Here is a 20,722-nt window from a genome sequence, read left to right as displayed (position 1 = left end):
GCTGTCCCCCAAAGCAGGATGGTGTCACCAGTGTCCCCTGCAGCTCTCAGAGGGAGGCGATGGTGGCTGTACCCACCAGTGCTTGAGCTGTGCCAACCATTTATTTCTCACACCTGGCTTACACCTGGAATGGTAATGCAGCAAAACCCACCTGGGATCGCACACCTGCCAAGTTTGGTGCTTAAAGATTTGGGTATGATTCACTCCACCAGCGTGTGTCTTCCTCTTCAACGTCACCAAGCCCGAGGAACCAGGAGGTGGGATGGGGGAAGCAAGCGCGGACCCAGCGACACATCGCTGCCCCTCCTGCACCTTCCAGACACCTCAGCCCAGGTCACCTCTACCCTCAGGCTCCGCTCTTCCCCTCCCCACGGTGGGGTTTCGCCATGCAAATCCCCTTGAGGAAGTGCTGTTCTTGCGTCTCGCAGTCAGACCGCCGACACGCCGCCCCATAGGTGCAGAAATCAACCGCGTCCCAACCTCCGCGTCCCGCCTGGGAACACGGCTGAACAACGCGGAGCCGCAGCGCCCCCGTGTGGCTGTGGGACGCACAGCCGGGGCACAACGCTGTGCCGGGGGGACGGCGGGGGTTTGGGGTCTGGGCGGCTCCGACCTGGGGACGGGGAAGCCCTGGGATGGCTTTTTTGGCGGGGTTTGGAAAGAAGCTGTGGGTAACCTGGCTGGAATACATGGGGTTTTTTTTGGTCAGTAGGGAAAACACAGGCAGTAAAGGGCTGAGGAGTCTGGGACAAAGGGAGAGAGGTCCCTCAGTCAGCTGAGAGCTCATCTGAGAGTCAGCTGGATGCAAAGCAGCTGCTGCAGGGGAGTAAAGGCGATCTGCGACCAACGTTCTTGCAGCCTTCCAACCGAAGCAGTGGTGTGTGGATGGGGACCAGAAAGCAGAAGGAGGAGAAGTGAATCTGTGCTGGATGATGGAGAGGTGGCAAATCCATCCCTGTGATCTACTGAGTCAGAAGGGACACTTAAAGGCCATCTGGTTCAACTCCCTGCAGTGAACAGGGACGCCCGCAGCTCCATCAGGTGCTCACAGCCCTGTTCAGCTCTGACCCTAGGTGTCTCATTGCAGGGACCTGGGCTGTGGCTCTCCCTGCTCCTGTCTCCCAGGAGCACTCAGACCATGGGTTGGGACCTCCTGCTCTAACAGGAGCTGAAGTGGAGCTGGGATGGCACAGGCAAGAAATAAATGACATATTTCCAGCAGCAAATAGTCATGAATCAACGGAGAATCTGCCCTGGGAGCTGTGATCTTCACCTCAAAGGGTCTTCTGCAGTTGGATCTGGGCCATGTTTTGCTGCCACAGACCCAGCCACCATTAACTTCTTGACTCTCTCCAAATCCATTTCGTATCTTTGATCTCTGCAACATCTTGAGGTGATGGATTTCAGGCCATAGTGGTGCTGTGGCTTTCTATGACAGCTGTGAGGGCACTTTCTGCCTTGTTTTCTAACCCTTTCCTGGGAACTCCTAACACTTGTTTGCTCATTTTGGTCTCTGTGAGCCTGATGCTCCTGTGCAACAGCAGCCAGGTGCATCGGGCAGTTTCCATGTGCACCTCTTGCGTTTTTCCTGCCACTTCATAGCTCAAGTCCTGCAGCTTATTCCTACATGGCTCATTCCTATGTTCCTGCCCTTCTGGTCCATGTTAGCTAGCAGGTGCAGAACCTGACTCACTTTGGTGCTGCCCACCTTGGTGCAAAGGATGGAGCCTGGAAGAACTGCACTTGGTGCTGATGTGAACTCCTGGCCCTGGCGATGCTCAGCCCTCACTGAGTCCATGCGCTGAGAGCAGTGTGCCATGAGAGACAACCTCCTCTGAGCATGGCTACACCTCCTTTCTGTATTTCTTGTCTGGTTCTCAAGGCTGGGCCACATGCTGGTCTCTGCTGTGACTGCAGACGATTGCACATCCCAGCAGGACTTCTGCAGCAGATGCTTGCCCACGATTCTGTTGAGCACTACTGAGTGCTCAAAGGCTTTCACCCATATTTGTGCTGCGGGATGGGACCTGACAACTTAGCAGGGAGGAGCCCTGGCCCTGGCCCCATCCTTCCTCAGCCCACTGCCACACTGCTGGGGGAGATGTTGTTCTGACAGCATGGATGCTCAGTGCTGCTGGGGGGGATCTCCTGGCTGTGGGGGTTCAGCACTTCCAGCCCCTGTGCCCAGCAGTAGGACTGGGATATGGGACCGAGTTTCCCTGCCCCCATGGGACCCCAACGTTACCCCCCTCCCAAAGGTGTGAGCACTGCTCTGCACGCACAGACACATCTCTACTCAGTAAAATATTTATTCCACCATTATTTCACAAGAGTTGTTTTTACAAAAAAAAAAAAAAAAACTTTACAAAAATTTCAAAAAAATACAGACATGCAAAAAAAAAAAATTAAAAAAAAAAATCAAAAATCGACCGTGGATCTTGTTACAAGCCATTGAAATGTACAAATAGAAAAGGGAGAGAGCTCAGATGACATGACCACGATCCCTGATATCCCTCTTGGTGAGGCTGTGATGCTGAGTGATGCTCTGCCTTAAGCAGCCAAGAGCGTGGCAAGGGAGGGGCCCAAAGATTAAGAACGCATGTTTTCAAATATATATATACATATAGATATTTAGTGAAGAAATATTTATTCCCTGCTTTTTTTAGGTTTACAGAAACGGCATCTGCAAACTATTAAATGGGTTTATTTTCATTAATGCTCTCAAAGAGGCAGCGACATTTATATCCCTGTGGTTTCGTCTTGTATAACCGAAAAAAAAGAAGAGCCCTATGCTTTCCATGGGAATGGGACCCCCCGGCCCAGTGCCGTTCCTTGGGGTGGGGGGTTTCCTCTGCAGGGGCTCCTCTGCCCACATGGCAATGCTCAGCATTGTGGGATCCCCATGAAGTCTCACTGCAGCATTCTGAGGAGCTCTGCCCTCCCCACCTGGCACGTGCAGGGGAGGCCATCAAGGACCAGATGTGGCTTTCCTTGGTAGGGTGTGGGGGCTCTTGGGTGTGTATACAGAGTGGTTTGGGTGCTTTTGGCTTGGCATCGCATAGTGATGGTGTTGATCTCGATGGCTGTTGTGGCCATCTTTGGGTCCAATGCTACATTCACTTGTTATCGGCCCCACCATGCTGGCTGGACAAAGCCTCCTAGAAGAGGTTTGGTTGGCTGCTTGGCTGCTGCTCCTTGCAGTGGGGGAGGAAGGAGCGCTCCATTGGGTTTGTCCATGGAGTCAATCCCCTGTTGCCCCAGCGCCGGCTCATCCCACATTGCTGCGGTGCCGCTGTTGGAAGTTTTCTGCCCACCCTGCAACCGAGAGCCCCCTCACTGGGCTGTGTGGTGTGGTGGGGAATACAGTTTCCTTTATTCAGAAACACAGAAAACACCCCATGGAGCCTCCAGCCCCACACTCTGTGGCCCATCTGCAGAGCGGCCGCTGGGGATGCTGTGCCTCCGGAAGACGAAGCCTGCTCTGCCCTTGGCACGAAGCACTGGGAGCCGCCTACTCAGCTGAAACCAACAGCTTTTTCCAATTTTCTCTTTCCCTGGGCTGGTTCAATGACCCGGGGCTCTGCAGAACTGCTGGCAAACCCGCAGATGTGGGGTGGTGGTGCCTGGATGGGGCGCGGCGATGCGTTCCCCCCCCCCAGTTTCCGGCACCAGGATGCAGCTGTTGGCTTGCAATGGTCCCACTAAGCCCCATGGCTGGCAGTGCACGAGGAGGTGAAGGCCCAGCATAAAGGGGGGCTCAAAAAATTGGCATTGTGCAGCATCGCAATCGTCCCAGTGCTGCGTGCTGTCCCTGTGGGAGAAGACCCAATAACTCTTTGGCTCTCCAGGCAAGATACCCAAATTGGTCAAATCCAAAAGTCCAAGATCCTTCCATGTTTGGAAGCAAATTCTTGTTCGCTTGGTAAGTCTGTTTGTCCTCGAAGAGCGCGTGGGGGGTATGTGTGTGTATATATAGCCTTTATTATAAGGGTGTGCAGAAAAGCAAGTTTCTAACCAAGTTTGCTCCATATGTGGCTATAGCGATGTGCCACTTCAGACTGGGACTTGACGCTACCTTCAAGAGGGAAGAGGAGAGGAGAGGTGCTGGGACATCAGACGAGCAGTGCGTGGGGCGGGCGGCGGGTTGGTGCCGATCAGTACAGGATCCCCACGTCGAGTCCTGGATGAGGCCACGGGGATTTTCCCCGGTCAGTTCACAGTCGGCACCTGGTTCTGATGCAGGCTGAACTCTTTGGCTTTGAGGCGCAGGCTGGCGATGCTGTTGGCCATGTTCACCCCTTGGGTGGGCGTCGCAGTTCCGCTGGAGCTGTAGGACGGCACAGTGCTGCGGGGGGAGCGGAGCGGGGTGAGGCACAGCCCGTGGGGAGCCCACACATCCCACTGGCTTCCCAGGCTGCGTTGGCGGCTCCCTCTTGGACATCTCCCACAAGAGCTCTGTAGCATTTTTATGTGGCTGTATGCATGTGGGAACCCCTCAAAGTATGTGCCAGGAAGCCATGCCCTCCGCTTTTGGAGAGCTGGGAACTGAAGGGTCCCGCCTCCCCTCTTGGGTTAGGATGTGGGAAGGGTCAGTGCAGGCCAAGAGGGTCCCTCATGAGGACCAGGCCTCCTCCTATCCAGAAAACACTTGGTGGGGGCTGGCAGGAGTTCCCAAGGTAACCCCCAGTGACATCCCACCTCTCACTCCCTTAGCCCCGCAAAGCTCTTTGCGTCCCCATCAGTAGCACGGGGCTCACAGAGAGATGGGGGTGGTCCCACGTCCTGCACCCACCTGTACGGGGAGGAGCTGCTCCACGAGAGGTACTCGGGGCTGAGCGCGGTGGGCCGCGGTGCCATGGGCTGCTCGATGGCAGCCTCCTGGCTGTAGGACTTGAGGAGCGACGCGGATCTGTTGGCCAACATCGCCCTCTCGTTACGGCGAAACTTGGCCCTCCGGTTCTGAAACCAAACCTGAGTGGGGAAGGGGAGATGTGTTAACAAGGCCTGGGTTGAGCGGAGATGTCCCCGTTGTCCTTCCCACCACCCAGACCCTGGTGCTGTGTGGGGATGGAGGTGGAGAGATCTATCCCACCTGGACTCTCGCCTCGCTGAGGTTCACCCTTCTGGCCAGCTCCTCCCGCACGAAGGCGTCGGGGTAATGCGTCCGCTCAAAGACCCTCTCCAGAGCCTGCAGTTGGCTGCTGTTGAACGTGGTGCGGTTCCTCCTCTGCTTCTTCTTCCTCTTGGCCACTCCACGGCTCGGGCTCAGGCTCTCACCTGGGGGAAATCACAGCAAAAGCCCCATGAGACTCCGCAGAACCTACCTTCTAAAGATTCAATCTTCATGGACAGCAACAAATTCTACCATAAAACATCTCAGAGATCTCCCATCCCCATCAACCTGCGGAGCTGCAGCACATGGAACCGCCGAACCTCATCCATACACCAGGAATAAACACAACCACAGCTCTTGGAGCTCGGCTTCCTCCATGCTTATTTCTGCCTTTGCTTGCCTATGGAAGCACCAAGTGTAGGGCATGGATTGGTTTCACCATACCAACCTTGGGCTTTCTGCCAGGCTGAGATAAATCTGATTTTTTGTTGCTAAGGTCATCAAGTTTAGGCAAACTTATGGGGGAAAAAATTGATACCCAATCCCTGCCTTCATGGGAAAGACATCTTGCTGTTGGTATTCCTCGTGGAGGTACTGGGTAATTATTTTTTTCCATTAATAAAGCATCTGGATCCAATCTGTACCTACTGGTGGGAAAGTATTTTGGAATTATTTGAGATGTTAATAGTTTTATGGCATCGCTCTGATTCATAGCAGGGTTATATTGGGGTTTTCTGTTCTGTATCAGTGCAGAGGCCGCGATGGCAGGAATTACTGCTCCCTGAGTGTGCAGAGGAAATAAATACTTGCTAATAAACTATCTTGGTAGTTATTAAATAGATGTGCAGCATTTGGGGATGATTCTTGAGCAAGGAACAAAATCTGCTGGAAGGGATATTAACTCTCCTGCTTCGAGGCAATACCGAGCAGGAAGAAATTAGAAGTTTTGAGATCATCTTGGCCTATAATTCTGAATAACCACAAAACCTCTGCCATCAGGTTCTCAAGAGACCCTCTGGTCTCTTTGTGCCAGGAATGGCCCATGCAGCCATAGATGGGACACGATCTTCTCGGTAGGGTGAGGGCTCCAGGGCTGGTGCCTGAGATACGCACGGGTTCGAGGCCTCTTTCCCAGCCAGGAGAATGCAGGCTGCTCTTTGCCGCAGCCCGCTTACAGGCTCACAAATAAAATTCCCCAGATTCCCCCCAGCTCTCGTTTCTGCTGCTCCAAATGCTCTGCCAGTCTCCGCTTTCCAGTTGCCCCTTTTAGTTAAACTCCTTTTTTGGTCCTGTTTTTCTTCAGCGAGCAAACGAGCCGCTGGATTAAAATACACCGAGTCCAGCCGTGGTTGATCCAGAGCTTCCCAGGGTTGGGACTGAGCTGGGTGCCATCAGCAGGAAGCAGCAGTGAATGGGACCAAAGCTTGTGTCGAAATCTGGGGTTAGAAGCCAACGGCCCTCAACAGAATCCAATGAAATGTATAAATAAAATTGATTAACCCCATTTGATTTTCATCTTGGTATAAATTCTGGCTGCTGGATCTGAAGCTCAGATTGGATAGTAGGGAAAAATTGTGCTCAGAAAGAGTGGTGATGCAGTGGCACGGACTGCCCAGGGTTTGGGGTCGCCATCCACGGAGGTGTTCCAGTGGAGATGTGGCACTGAGGGACGTGTCAGTGGGCATGGGGGGTGGGTTGGGCATGGAGATCTATGAGGGCTTTTCCAACCCGAATGACTCTGTGATTTTATGACTTTTCCATAAGTGATGGCTTATCTTGCCTGCCCTAAATTGGCTGAAAGAAAATAGGATTTCTTAAATCTCCTCTCCTTTAATGCCCATGTCCTCTGCTGTGCTTGGAGATGAGGCTCAGTGATGAACGCACATCTTGTCCCCATTAACCCCACCATGGAGCCCTTCCCAGCCATGGGACCACAGGACCAGATAAATGCTGCCCTCGCTGGCACTTCTATAAAGGATACCTTCATAAACCAGGGCAGATTTACAGAGATGAGCATCACAAACCATCCTGCACTACTCAGCAGAGGAGCAAAATTCACCACAACCAAATTCACTGTAACCTTCATGGGGGAATAACATTTCTGCACCCTGATATGTTTCCAAGAATAAGCCGTAATTGCCCAAAGTCAATAATAGCTCAACAACGCATCGCTTTCGCCCCCAAAAAACATTACTTGAGGTGGCTGGGGGGAGATTTTGGTGAAAGCCAAACCCTTGCATTTGTCAGCTTTAATCTGAGGGGGGTTGATGGCAGTGTGGTGGAGGCATTGGCTTGATTGTCCAAGCAGAGGTCAGAGGGGACGTCTCAGCAACCCCCGCTTTCCCTTTGGTGTATTTACTTTCCACTGATTACAATTTCCGCCAAAGGGAGAAAAAAAAATGCAGGGGAAGGGGGGAAACGGAGGGATAACGTTACTGAATAATGAAGGATGACATTGGGGATGGAAGGATGAGGGGGGCTCAGCAGCCGCACGGCTCATGGTGGGACGTGTCCCGTGGTTCCAGCCCCCAGGACACCAGGACCACAGAGAACAGCGCCGTGGAGGAGAGCGGGGAGCGCATGGTCATGCACCATTTGCAAAACCAATGGCCCCAGTGCTGCTGGGTCAGGGTGTGTTGATTTAGCTGAGCACGGAGCAAGCTCACTTTTCCAGCTCTTGCCCTCTTTCCCTGTGTTTTCCATAGGAATGATGTGTCAGGAGCCCCAAACCGGCCACCAGTGAGGGCTGTAAGCGGGTGATGTGCACTGCAGCACAGTTACTGGTGCTGGATTTCCACCCCAGCTCTGCTTTGACTTCCAACCTCCACCAGCAAGCACCAGCAAGCACCCAGTGATGCCGTTCCCGCCTCGCTGGGATGCTCACATCTTCCATTTCCCACCGCCAACCCCGAGAGCCCCACACAGGATGCAGCTTTTTGCCGTTGCATTATTTCGCACGTTCCACTTGTTTGCCAAAGACCTTTAAGCCTGAAATTCCAACCCCCCCACCCAGATGATCCAATCTGCAGTACCATTTACTTTCCTGCTCCTCCTGGAATGGCATTTTTGTGTTGGCTTTTTTTTTTTTTTTTTCCTTCCTTCTTTCTTCTTCTCGGGTATAATTTAAGGGTTGAAATAGCCTGGAGGGAATTAGCTGTAAATTCTTCCTAAGACAAATAAATTCAGCCCTCTAAGTTTCTACGTTTTTCAAACTGTTGAGAGACGTTTTGGGTTTGTTTTACTTGAAATAATGATCATGGCATATCTGACCCTCAGGCTGCAGCCGGCTCTAACCAAATAAATAGCTTTTATTAATTAAGGTTTATCCTTAACAAATAAAACCCCAATTTGATCTCGGCCAGCTGAATTAGCAAAAATAAACAACTGGTTCTCCGGGCACTTGATGTGGATTTAACAAATTAACGCTGGGCCTTCATCAGGGAAGCCGCAGGGTGGTGGAGGACTTTTACAGCCAAGAAATCCTTTGGAAAAACAATGTCTTTCGTTTCTCCCATGGTCTCTCGGTAAACATGTGGACTCCCTTCATCCCTTTATATACTCCAGGGAAGCGAGGCGTGCTCCAGCGATGACGTCCAGCGAGCTCCATGTGCTCTATTAACCGGTTCCTTGGAACCACTGCCCTTGAGGTCGTGATGGAGTTGAGCAGAGCTCTCTGCCCTGGGAATTTCCACCCCCCGGGGGTTCCCCGTGCTCCAGATCCCTTTTTCCCACAGCTTACGAGCTGAAGGTGTGGGCACATTGCGCTGGTTTTGTGCTTGGCCATGAGCGTGGCAGAGGATGGAGACACGGCGGGGATGGGGTCTGTCCCCTGTAGCGGGGCACAGAGATGACCACAGGAGCAAAGATGGGAACCACCCACCCCACTGCTGGTGCTGATATCCCCAAATCACCTCCAAAAGCCCAAGGAAGGTGAGAAGCACCCTTTGTTCAGGACCCATTGCTGCATCATCCAAACCCACCTCAGGAGCATTCCAAGGGCATGGGGACGAGGGTCTGGAGCAGCCAACCTCCTTCGGGCTCTCCTGCTGCCTCATCCCATCCCACGGTCCCTCCAGCCCAGCCCCAGCTCCCTGTATCCCATAAATCCAGAAGCTCAGTGGGAGCAGGAGAGACTGGGGGGGTCCAAATGTGCTGAGTCCGAAGGAAACTTTCTCGGATCAAGTGGCGGACGTTAAAAATTTAAGAGAGGGGTAAGTCTCAGCTACCGGAGAAACATTACAGCGAAATGTTTCCGAGGATGTTTCACCTCATTAATTGTGAAAAAACTGAAACGCTGACACGTTTTTACAGGCTGCCAGTTTTGCTGGGGGAAAAGTGTCTCTGTTATAAAGGAGCAGCAAAAAGCCCGTACCGAAAAAGAGGCCAAGGCCGTCCCGGGAGGGTCTTAGCTCCACTCACTGACAGGCAGCAGCTGGCTGCTTTATGGTCATGGGGCTGCTGCTGCACCAGCCAGCAACCACCCAGCACTGCAGATGGATGGGTTTGGACAGCATCCTGCACAGAGGTGCTCCGTGTTCATCCCCCATCACTGGGGATGGTGTGGGCACCCACTGTGGCCCAAATGCCCAGATGAACTGGGGGGGGTCCTGGGTATCATTCTGCATCCCTGCAGGGCTGTGCTTGGAGCCTTCTGCCAGCTGCTGTGCAGCACAAAGCTGCTTTTTGGCACAGCCTGTCTTTAGTGCAAGAAGCATGGTGGAATCACGTGGGTCACCAGTGTTTGGAAACCAGAATGGAGCTCGTTGGGTTTTCCCAAGGCTAAGGGCCTGATCTTGCCTTTCCCTTCACCAGAACAAGCCCGCCATGGGGAGAAAACCCCATCCCATGTGGCTGCAGGGCTGCAGGGTGGCACCAACCCAGGGCAACCACAATGTGCATCTCTTGGGCTCAGTGCTGCGTGTGCCACGTCCCCTCCTGGAACCATCAGCTGCAGCATCACATGAGGCTTTGGGGGCCCACAAGAGCATCGTGAACACACAGAGGCACCCACCCAAGCTGCAGCCTTGCTGTTTCCCAGCACCGTTGGTGCCGCGCATTGAAATAGCTGAGCGCAGAGCCTGGCAGCACCATGATAGCTAACAGATGTGTGAGCAGTGCACGAGGAAACGCTCTGCTCAGGCCCTGTGGATGGAGGAAGTGGGGCTGCAGGAATGGACAGGACTGGGACAGCACCGGAGCTGCAGCAGGATGGGATTTGGGGATGGACAGTGCTGGGATGGGTGATGCTGGAATGAGTGATGCTGGGACAGACCTCACCATCCTGCAATAGCAAAGTTCTGCTGAAAGCTCAGCTCTGACTGCAGAGTGCTTTTCCCTGGGGTGCCCATCCAGGTACAGGGAGAGTGACATGGTGTTAAGGACACACAACTAATCAGGCAGGGCTGCATAGCAGGAGTGGCTGGCTCCCAGCCAGAGACTCCTGGCATGGCAATCCCAGCCTTCCTCCCCCATGGCAAAAAAGTTAAAAAAAAAAAAAAAAAAAAAAAGGTGATTTCTTGAAATTTAATAAGCAAAAGCCCATAGCGAGGCCGCCCTGATGGCATCTGGCACTGAAACCCAACACCAGCCCTCCAGGTTAGCGCACAGCCCTAATTGCATCACAGTCACTGCCAAGATCGAAGGAAGAGAGCATATGGGGACCAGGGGACAGCCTCATGGGACACTCCCTCAGGCAGCTGGGGGCACAGGACCAGACCCTGGGACCCACTCCCCCCATCTTTACCTTTTTGCAGCCAAATGGATGTTTTCCAGGCGGAGATGCCACCAAGCCCCATTCCAACACCAAGAACCTGCCCCAAACCCATCCTACAGCCCACGGCCACCTCTGGAGCATCCCGGGATGGGGTCACCAACACACTGGGGTGGTGTGATGGTAGCTGTGAGCCCCTGTCCCCACGCCCCACTCTGAGGAGCACCCCATGGGCACGCACACACTCATCACACAAACCCTCTCCAGCGAGCAGCGTTGCCGTCCTTCGGTCTGGTTTTCATTTGAGGTCGGTGGCCCCTCGCCAAATTTATTGTAAAACATTCATTTTAATAAGTGGCTCGTATCTTTTCTCCTTTTTTTTTTTTTTTTTTTTTTTTTTTTGCTTTCCCTCAGACCAAACCCATTTAACTATTTGCGGGTTAACACGCAGCCCCACTGGATGCAGGTGGGATGATGCTGGGGGATTGGGAGTGCCTGCACTGGGATCCTGCTCACACACAGCACCTCAGAGCTGAGATTTCTCTATCCGTCACACCACTGCCATCACTTCTGTCTCTCTGCCACACTCAGATCCCCCAAAACCCACCCAGAAGTGCAGCGTGGTCACGCTGGCATTGGTGCAGGGCACAGCTCAGCCACCTCTGGGTGCCCACTCACAAATCCCATAAAACACAACATGCCCACCCAAAGGCTTTGACAGATCTGCGTGATCTGTCATGATAGGGATCTGACTGCATGATGTCACGATACAGAACAGCCATGGAAAACCATGACACACAACTTGCTGGGGTTGGAGCACGAAGGGGATGGTGCCTGGTGGTTCCATTCTGACATTTGTTTCAGGTTTTATAAACCTCTAATACTAATAGAAACACTTCAGGCTTTTAATTTAAACAAAAACAGGGGGTTGGGTTTTTTTTTTGGGGGGGGGGGCCGTTTTGTTTTTTTTTTTCCTTCAATTAAAATTTCCCCTGAGGTCTTTACAACCCCCAAATCACAAACACGTGGCTACCAAACTGAAAATGGAGGGGAATGGGTGTCCCACAGCAACGGCCACGCAGCCACGCTGATCCATGTGCTCCGGGGTGCCCAGCCCAGCCCTGCAATGCTCTGTGTCCCCTGCATGGGGTACATGCAGTCCCCCTGCATGGCTCAGGGTGCAACACAACCTCCCCATCAATGTTCTGCACAGTTCACAGTGCAATACAACATCCTCCCCCTCTCCCCCCCCATCTTAATAATGCAATGTCCTGCACTGCTTGTGTGCAATGCAACTCCCCCCCCAACATTGCAGCACCCTGCACAGCTTCTGTGCAATGCAACTCCTCCTCTGATACTGCAACGTCCTGCACAGCTTGTGTGCAATGCAACCCCCCCCCATCAGTAGTTTGCACAGGACACAATGCAACCCCCCCACACACCCATAACTTGCACAGTTGGTACGCAATGCAACTCTCCCTTCACCATCAACGCTTTTGGGTGCAATTCAACCCCTCCCCCAACACCACCACGTCCCGGGGAGGCACAACTCCTGCAGCAATGCCCTCTCTCCACCTTTCTGCATCCCCCCCCAGCCCCATAGCTGTGCCAGGAGGGCCGTGCCCCCCCCGCAGCCCTCCTGCCATGTGCTCCCCCGCTCCCCTGCCATGTGCACGCCAGTTTCCTCGCGTGTGAAGGCGGCAGCCTCTCAGCTGCAGTGGCTGGAAAGGACGGCGCCTGAGCACATCTGGTTCAATGCGAGCGCCTGGCGCCTGGCTTAGCCGCAGTCTCCATTCGGAGACGCACAGACTTTAATAGACTCATACAATTCTTCCTGATCTATCACTGCAGCCGCAGCTGAAAAGCTGCTTTATTATACCCGCTCCAAAGGGGGAAGAGGAGGGAAGGGGAGGGGGATGGCGGCTGCCGCTGCCGCTTTCTGAAGGCTGCGGAGCTCCACGGCTTCTCCCCACAGCACGGGGGGCACCTCGTTAGGCCTCCAGCTCAATTAGCAACCGCCCCGTGCCGTGCATCACCCAGAGAAGGGCTGCAGGGTGGGGGCTGTGCTCCATCATCTTCCTGTCCCCAGGGGCGTCCCCAGTCTGGGATGGGGCAACGTGCTCTCCAAAGTGTCCCCTTTAGCCCCAACCTCCCCCCCGTTCCCAAATGCATCATCTTCTTTTTCCCCCACGCTGCTCAGGAGGGTTTGATCCTCCCCCTGCTACCCACCCCCAGGCTCCTGGTGTCCCCGCAGTGCTCCTCAGCAGTCTTTACACTGGGAGATCCCTTGGGCCAGAGAGGGGTGCTGAGAAGGGAAGGTCTCTGCGTGGGATAATGATGGGAACGCATCAAGGGTGGGGGCTTTATAAAAATATCTCCAAAATCTGGGGGTGTCCCTCTTCTGTGGGCGCTGGAAATCACCTTGAAAGCCCCACTCAGACCGTTCCTATGGGGTTTCCCATTCCCATCCTCCCCAGACAGTGCTGACCCCATGCAGGGAACCGTTGCCCACCCGTACCAAAGAGATCCATGACAAACCCACATCCATTCCCATCCCCATTCCCTGACCCGTCCTGCCTTTTTTAAAGGATGCTCTGGGCTTCCCCACAGCACAATGATGCTATCCCAGCCCCGCTCCTCCCCACCCCCCGTAGGATAAACCCTTCCAGCTGCAGATGGGGACCCGATGCCAACCAGGGGACTTCACCACAGTAAAGCAGCTGGCCCCATCCTGCCCTCAGCCCCATCCCTTCAGCTCCATCGCTTCCCAGCCCCAACATGGGGAGGAGGGGCGGGGGGGGAGAAATTGCCCACTGCCGGAGGAAAGCGGCGCTGGGGAAGGGGGTGACAGCCCCGCTCCCTGGGAGGGAGGAAGGGTTCCTAACGAGGCAGCCTCAAAGCCCTAAATCATTTCATCAGCCTCCCAGCTACAGACACACGCCCAGGCTCTCTTAAAATGCTGATTCGTTGAAATTCGCCCATTTTGGCCACGCGGAGTCGAAATTTCATATTTTTCCCGTGAATCAGCCCCGTTCCCTGAAATAACAGCCCGAAAGGAGAGGGGAAATAGTCTCGCCCTGAGCTGTTCCCGATCACAGCAGACACAACAGCCGGGGGGCAGCGAGGTGTCCCCGTGCCCATGGGGCTGCAGGGGCTCCTGATGGAGCGGGGCGAACCCCCACGTCCCCACTGCACCCCCGTCCCCTTCACAGCACCACAAGAGGTTTTCAACCCCGTTCCTATGAGCATCACTGCTCCAGGGAGAGAAAAATCACTGCACTGAGAACTGCGGGGGGGGTGGGGGGAGGGGGGAGGGTAATGGGACTTTCCTGGCCAAGCCAGGCACTTGGTTTAGGATTTTTCTCCCTCCATGCTGCAGGGGGTGTCCTGCAACCCCTATAGGGGTATTCAGCCAATCTGTATGCAAATTGACCCAAATTAGAGCCTAGGTGTTGCTGGTCTGCTAGAGCCTGAATGCAGCCCAGGGCTTGGAGCATCCTCTGCCATGTAGGGAGGAGTGTGACAGTGAGCCATGGCATCCTTTGGGGTCAGAGGAAGATGGAGTAAGGTTGGTGCTGGGGTGTTCCCCTGACAGAAACCCCATTTAGACATGGGATCCCTCCTTGCCCACACCTGGCAGCCGTTTGTGCTGTTTCTGGGTTCTTTCTACAGGCTCTGACCTAAATCAGCCCAACCTCAGCCTCTTGCCCTGCTTGTCCCATTGGAAAATCATCGCTCCCGTCTGCCTGTGGTTTTCCATGGACACCTGGGCACCAGCCCCAGCTCACCCATAGGGCAGCAGGTCCCATGGCAGCAGTGTGGGGTGACAGTGGTGGATGGCCCCACTTGGGGAGGGGAAGCCTCGCTGTAGGACCTATATCTCAGGCTGGGGGTCAGGGTTAAGGTGGGTCCTTCCCCAGAGCCTTTCATTTCTTTGACAGGGATGCACTCGGATCCCCGGAGCGGCTGGAACTCATCAGTCACTGCACTGGGACACGTCAGGCTCCCAGCCCCTCACATGTCGCCAGCCCCACACTAAGTGCAAACAAATGGGGCGGGAGATCCCTGACAGCAAAGCCCGCCTGGATTAATTGCAGGGTATTCATCAATGATCAATTAATCAATCAATATGCGCGATGGGTGCTGCACCATTGGGTGAGTGCTGGGCTTGGGCACTGGGCACAGACAGAGGTGTGTTGTCCCGGGGTGTGCATCCATCCCTGCATGGTGTGGCAATGTCCCCAAGCAGGCAATGGGGACAGCGATGGTGACACTCCATCTGTGGGCATCACGGCCATGCAAGGCGTGCTCCTGTCCCAGATCTGCGTGCCACCCAGCATGGCCATACAAGGACCGAAGAGCCCTTATCCCTCAGCCCCCCCTTCAGTGCCACCCTGCCTGGCTCTGCCACGTGTGGTCAATGCAGACAGGCACTCGCAGACGATGCTGTTTTGGGGAGCAGCACGGGACTGTGGGTGATGTAAATCCCACAGCCCAGCCTTGCTGCCTGACAGCTTCTTCTCAGCTCTCGGGATGAAATGGAGTGCTGGCAGCCCCAGCCCTTACTGGGCATCAGCATCGTCTGGTGGGCACAGCTGAGGTGTCCCCACATTGGGACTCCACAAGCAGCATTTAGGAAGGCAGAAAAAGCCCAGCAGAAAAGTGTCCCGTGGGCTGCTGGAGGCAATCACCCAGCCCTGACCTCAGAAACAATCCCTTGCCACGTTCCACTTTCATCAGGTCCTTACTTCACTTTACCTTCTCACCTGCCCTCATTCATGACATTAGAACCAATTCACCATAACATCATCGGGTGCACCATCTCCTCTCACTGCACAGAGGGACCAGGGGGGATTTCTCCCTTCTGCACTCAGGTGATGGGATGGGGAATGAGCCACTCTGCCCAGGGCTGGCCCCTCACCCCATCCCATTGCCCACTCCCATCGCTTATGGGAGCAGCCAAAAGAGCACAGCCCGAAGCACCCATCTGAGGCAGTGCCCAGCTCCACTCCCACCCCCAAGCAGCACCAAAAGCAAGTTCATTGTTTGAAAAGCCATCAGTCAAGGCCCGCTGGCTAAAATTACCCTCCTGCTTTATCATCTTGAGAACATTAAGGGCTGTTGTTAACAGATGTTTCGCGTTACACATTATTTGTTAGTCTAATGAAAGGAGGTGAACAAGCTTTCAAGACCTCAGAAGTTGTGTGGAAGAGTTTGATGGGAGGCTGCATCACTCCGGGGGATGATGAGGATGAGGATGGGGACAAGGATGTTCCCTCACTGCCCCTTTGGCATTCCCTCCACTGCCGAGCAGTGCAGTTCTCGGCCTGCATCCGAGAGGGGAAAAAGATGTGATGGTGGAGAGGAAGATGAGGGAAAATGCCTTCACTTGAGGATGCCCGTAACAGAGAATGTTACGCTCCTCTGTTGTCACCACACTGATGCCAGGAGCGTCGCAGATGCAAATGCTGTGTGGTATTTATGATCCTTGCCTCGGTTTAGGAAACTGCATCCCAGACTCTGGGCAGTGGGTCCCAGTCCCACAACCTGAGGTTTGCACCAACATGGGTTTTCTTGCTCCATTTCCTCGTTCATCCTCCTGCAGGCTGCTTGCAGTTCCCATCGCTCAGGTATCTCCATTTGGGGTTACAAGAAATGCTTCCACTCCTGATTGTGTTGTTGGTGCATCCCAGATGCTCACAGGGTCTTCATCCCCATAACTTCACAGAAACAGGTGCCAGAGGGAAATATCCCCCTCGTCCAGGGATGCCAAACCCCATACAAACCCCATAAGGCCTCTGCCCCATGAGGAATGGGCTTTTAGGGGTAAAAAATGGCCTTGGAAGGATCTGCCAGATTTCCAAAAGCCGGACTATGCTGTGCTGCATGCAGCCCCCCCCCCCCCTTCCAACTGTGCAGTCCCAAAGGTGATGCGGGAAGTGCAAACAAAACCCAAGGGAAGGGGAGGAAGGATGGGAAACAACACCAAAAATCTCAGTTGCCAGTCCTGAAATCGGCACCCAGCCATCAGTATCCCGAGCAGAGGGCAGAGTTGGGGTTCTGGGAATAAGATGTGGTTGGGAAAAGGATGCTTCTGACCCAAATCACAACGTGGGAGCTGCTGGAGGGGACACAAGGCCCCCCCTACTCCCCCTGGGAGCCCCTCACCGCAGCTCCGGGGCTGAAGCATCCCTATACACTGGGTCAGGCCCACGGCACGGCCAGCAGCGCCCCAGAGATGGGGCCCAAATCCCAGCCCGGGGCAGGTTTAGAGGTCCCGGATCCGAGCTGGGGGCAGGCAGTGGGTCTGCACCTCCACCTCCTTCTCTCTCCCACCACCCTACAACCCGAGGGAGCTCTTGGGAGCCTCCCAGGTGCCCCCGGAGCGGGGCTTTGGCGCAGGGTCGGGGCCAACCTTCTCGCTCCGGAGCCGGGATGCAGCCCGGTAAAGCGAGTTTGTCCCTTTCTAAACGTGCCGGGACCGAACGCAGCGAAACCCGGAGCACCGGGGCACTCCCCGTCCCCAACCCGGCTCCTACCCGCCCCGAGGGGAGCGCCCGGACAAAGGCAGCTCCGTGCCGGTGTCCCGGTGCCAGCGGCGGGGACCCGCAGCTTTCATTTCCACCGGTCCCACCGAGCCGCCTCTGCTCTCGGAGCCCGAGAACCGGGGCGGGGAGCGCCGGGAGGGCCAAGCAGCTCCGGGACGTACCGGGAAGTCGGCACCGTCCTGTTCCGGTGGCGGCGGGGAGGTGGCCGGTGCGGTGCCCGCGTCCCTCCGTCCCCACTGCGCTGTGTCCCCCCGTCCCGCCCGTCGGGTGCTTTCGGTGTTCCGGCGGTTCCGATCCCACAGATATCCCAGATCCACCCCCACAGCCCACGGGGTCGGTGCCCCCACAGCAGCCCCCATCCCACCTCGGAGGGACCCCGCGTCCCTTTGTCCCCCGCGCTCAGCCCGGCCCGGGGGATGGGAGGGGGAACAGCGGGGCCACCCCACACCCCGAGACTGCGGGTAGAGGGGGGAACCCGTCCGGGGACGTCCGTACTCACCGTCCTGGGGTGCCGCCTCGCTGCCGCTGCTGCCTCCCGACGGCTCCGGCATGGCCTTACCGCCGGCGGAGGGTGGGGGGCCGGCGGGGGGGGCCCCGTTCATCCCGGCAGCCACCTCCTCCAGGTCGAGGAGATGGCTCACGCTGAAGTTTTTCCGGCTCTGAGGGTTTTCGGGCGGCTCCGGAACGCGCACGGTGCTGGGGGCGAACGGTTTGTCCATGGCGAAGGCTGGCGGCGAGTCCATGGCTCCCACCCCCACCGGCCCGCAGCCCACCCCGAGGTGCCGGGCCGCTCCCCGGCCCCTTCCCCTTCTCCGATCCCCACCAAATAATAATAAAATAATAATAATAATAATTTAAAAAAATAATAAAAATCCCGGCTGCCCTGCGAGTCCGGCTCCCTCCCCAGCCCCTGTTCCGCCTTGTGCTGACGTCTGGGGAAAAAACCACGCTCCCAGCCCAAACTTTCTTCCCCTGCTCTTTGCTCTGGAGCTGTTCAAACAAACGCCCCTACACCGAGCGGGGCGGCCCCTCGCCCCCCGGTACAACGACCCCCGGGGTGGGGGGGAATCACCCCTTGCGCATCCCCCCCCTCCAGCCCCGCTTTAAGTGCTTCTCTCAACAAGTGTAAGTGGCTGCGCTCCGTGGGGAGTGCTGCGCTTCCCCGGCTCCAAATGGGGCTGCGAACGGGTCACCCCAAATGGTGACCCTCCGGGCCCACCCCTCCACCTACATCCCACCCTCCGGGCCCCCATCAACCCCGGAGCGAGGTCAGCTCCGCTGGGAGCAGCCTGGCTCTCTCCCCTTAATGAGATAATTACGTCCTGCACCGCAGTTACGAACTCATAGGCTGCTTCCCTTGGGGTTAGAGAGAGAAACCTCCCTAATGAAAACCAGCCACCGGGCAGGGGGAAAAGGAGGTTTTCCTCTTTAAAAATTCGATATTTAGAGGTGTGTGTGTGTCGATGTGTGCGTACGTAGGGACGGAGGAGGCGGCGTGTCCGGCTGCGGGGCGATGGGCAGCGGCGGGGGGCTGAGCACCGCTCCTCGGATCCCCGCATCCCCCCATCCCACACCCCGCGTCCCCCCTCTCACCGCCTCTATCTGCTCCACGCGCAATTTCCGAGCTCGCAGAACCCTTTCCCACCCATCCCGGCCCCCGGAGGAGCTGTTTTAACATTGGCCGAAAGCTTTCGTTGCGCTCTTTCCCTTGGAGCAGAGAGGGGCGCGCATTTCGATGCAATCCGGCGCTGCCAAATCTGATCTTCCTGACAAGGCAGCGGCTTCCCGGAGCTCCGCAGATTGCGGCTGAAGGCAAATTTTGGCAATCTGCGAGTCCGCTGTGTGTGTGGGGGGGCTCCCAGGGTGCCCAGCTCCCCGCCCCCCTCCCGCTATTGACGTTTATTGGCCCCAGTGTTTGGCCCCGGGGTTGCGTTGCAGGGCTGCAGCCCCGGCGTCCCCTCGGCTGTGTGACCGCAGGGATGGTGGCACCGGCACCCTTGGTCATACATCCTCTCAGCCCCACTAAAACCATCTCTTCCCAGCACGGAGGTGATGCCACCGAAGGAACAACGTGGCCCCGGAGCGCGGGTTCCCACCATCAATGTGACAATGGGTTCTGCTGGGGGGCAGCCCCGTGGTTAACCCCTTCCCCCCCCGCCCCATCTGCTTGTCCAGAGCCGACGTCTTTCATTCCATCCGCAGCATTAAATAATTAAAAGGAGGGAATAATCACCAGCAAAACCCCCTCGGGTTCGCACTTCCTCAGGCCCTCCGACGGCTGATATTTTTTTGGGTGAAATACAACTTTTATATATATATATATATTTTGTAACGATCAAAGGGGATCTGAGTTCCAAAGGAAAGTGGGGGGAAAAAAAAAAAAGAGGCCAAGCGTTTTCTTTTCCTCAATCCTCACAGCCCGGTGAAGTTTCTTTAGACACGCAAAGATTTACACACCTTTCTGCGGGGTGCCTGCAGTTCCCCGCCGCTCCTCACGCATTTCCACGGGCAGGACAGGAACAGTAAAGCATTGAGAAACCAGGCAGCCTTCAGCCATAGCCCCGTCGGCCCTTCAGAGGGTGAGCGCCTAATGGCTTTTTTTTGAAGTAGGGGTCAAGGTTGGGCTTGCTTTTTTTTTTTTTTTTTCCCTTTTTAAATAAAACAGTCTGTATTAATGCAATTTCCTTTTTAGCTGTAGGATTTAACTTCTTTTTTTTTTTTTTTTTTTTTTTTTAATTTGGGTTGAAAAATGAGTTTTAAGTGATTAAAACTGGTGCTGGCAAAAGGAGATCCCGGCACAGAGGAAGAAGTTGGGTGGAAACTGAGCCAAGCACGTTCACTGCACCTAACCCTGAGTGTATGGGCTCCGATCCCACACTGTGGGGCAGAGCAGCACCGACCCCACTGCGATGCTGTCTGTGCTCCTTGGCGTGTTTCCTTCGTTTTTCCCACCTTAGAACTGAATGAATGCAATGAATTGAGGCATAAATTGATGCTCCATTGTGTCTTTCCAGCAGTGGTGTCACACTGCGGGGGGATCTCGAGGGGCAGGGGCTGCAGTGCCTTTGGTGGCATTGCACACCCCAGCCCTATGGGAAGGTTTCTCCCCCAAACCCCTAATTCCCCACTTTCCATCTCCTTCTTTCACTCCTTCCTTCTCCCTCTCTCTTTCTTTCCCTGCCAGCAATCCCAGTCCCAGATGAACCAATACTCCGTGGTTCTGCTATTTCCCTTTTATTCTTCCCCCCCCCCCCCCCCCTTTCAGCAGCGAGATGGGAAAAGAGTGAACTACAAAAAAAAAAAAAAAAAGAAAGAAAGAAAGAAAGAAAAAAAAAATCAAAGCTGCACATA

At 55.2% G+C, this 20,722-nt stretch overlaps 1 protein-coding gene across 3 annotated transcripts; it reads right to left on the bottom strand.

Moving 5' to 3' along the window:
- Positions 1-2,291: 2,291 nt before the first annotated feature.
- Positions 2,292-19,099, bottom strand: PRRX2 (paired related homeobox 2). Of its 3 annotated transcripts, none has more exons than XM_085239641.1 (5): positions 18,965-19,099; positions 17,871-18,067; positions 5,093-5,277; positions 4,793-4,971; positions 2,292-4,345 (listed from the first exon to the last, which is right to left on the bottom strand). In XM_085239641.1, the coding sequence occupies exons 2-5, from the start codon at positions 17,971-17,973 to the stop codon at positions 4,210-4,212; spliced, it is 603 nt and encodes a 200-aa protein (XP_085095767.1). In that variant the 5' UTR covers positions 17,974-18,067; positions 18,965-19,099; the 3' UTR covers positions 2,292-4,209. The 3 variants fall into 3 exon arrangements, with proteins under 3 accessions (XP_085095767.1, XP_085095768.1, XP_003211303.1); XM_085239642.1 differs by lacking the exon at positions 18,965-19,099 and adding an exon at positions 18,691-18,929; XM_003211255.5 differs by lacking the exon at positions 18,965-19,099 and having other exon boundaries at positions 17,871-18,666.
- Between the last annotated feature and the right edge of the window lie 1,623 nt (positions 19,100-20,722).

Source organism: Meleagris gallopavo, chromosome 19, assembly GCF_905368555.1.
Source record: "Meleagris gallopavo chromosome 19, MGAL_WU_HG_1.1, whole genome shotgun sequence".
Classification (NCBI taxonomy): Eukaryota; Metazoa; Chordata; class Aves; order Galliformes; family Phasianidae; genus Meleagris; species Meleagris gallopavo.
Note: the sequence above shows the minus strand (reverse complement) of the source record. Positions and strands in the feature narration are given on the sequence as shown.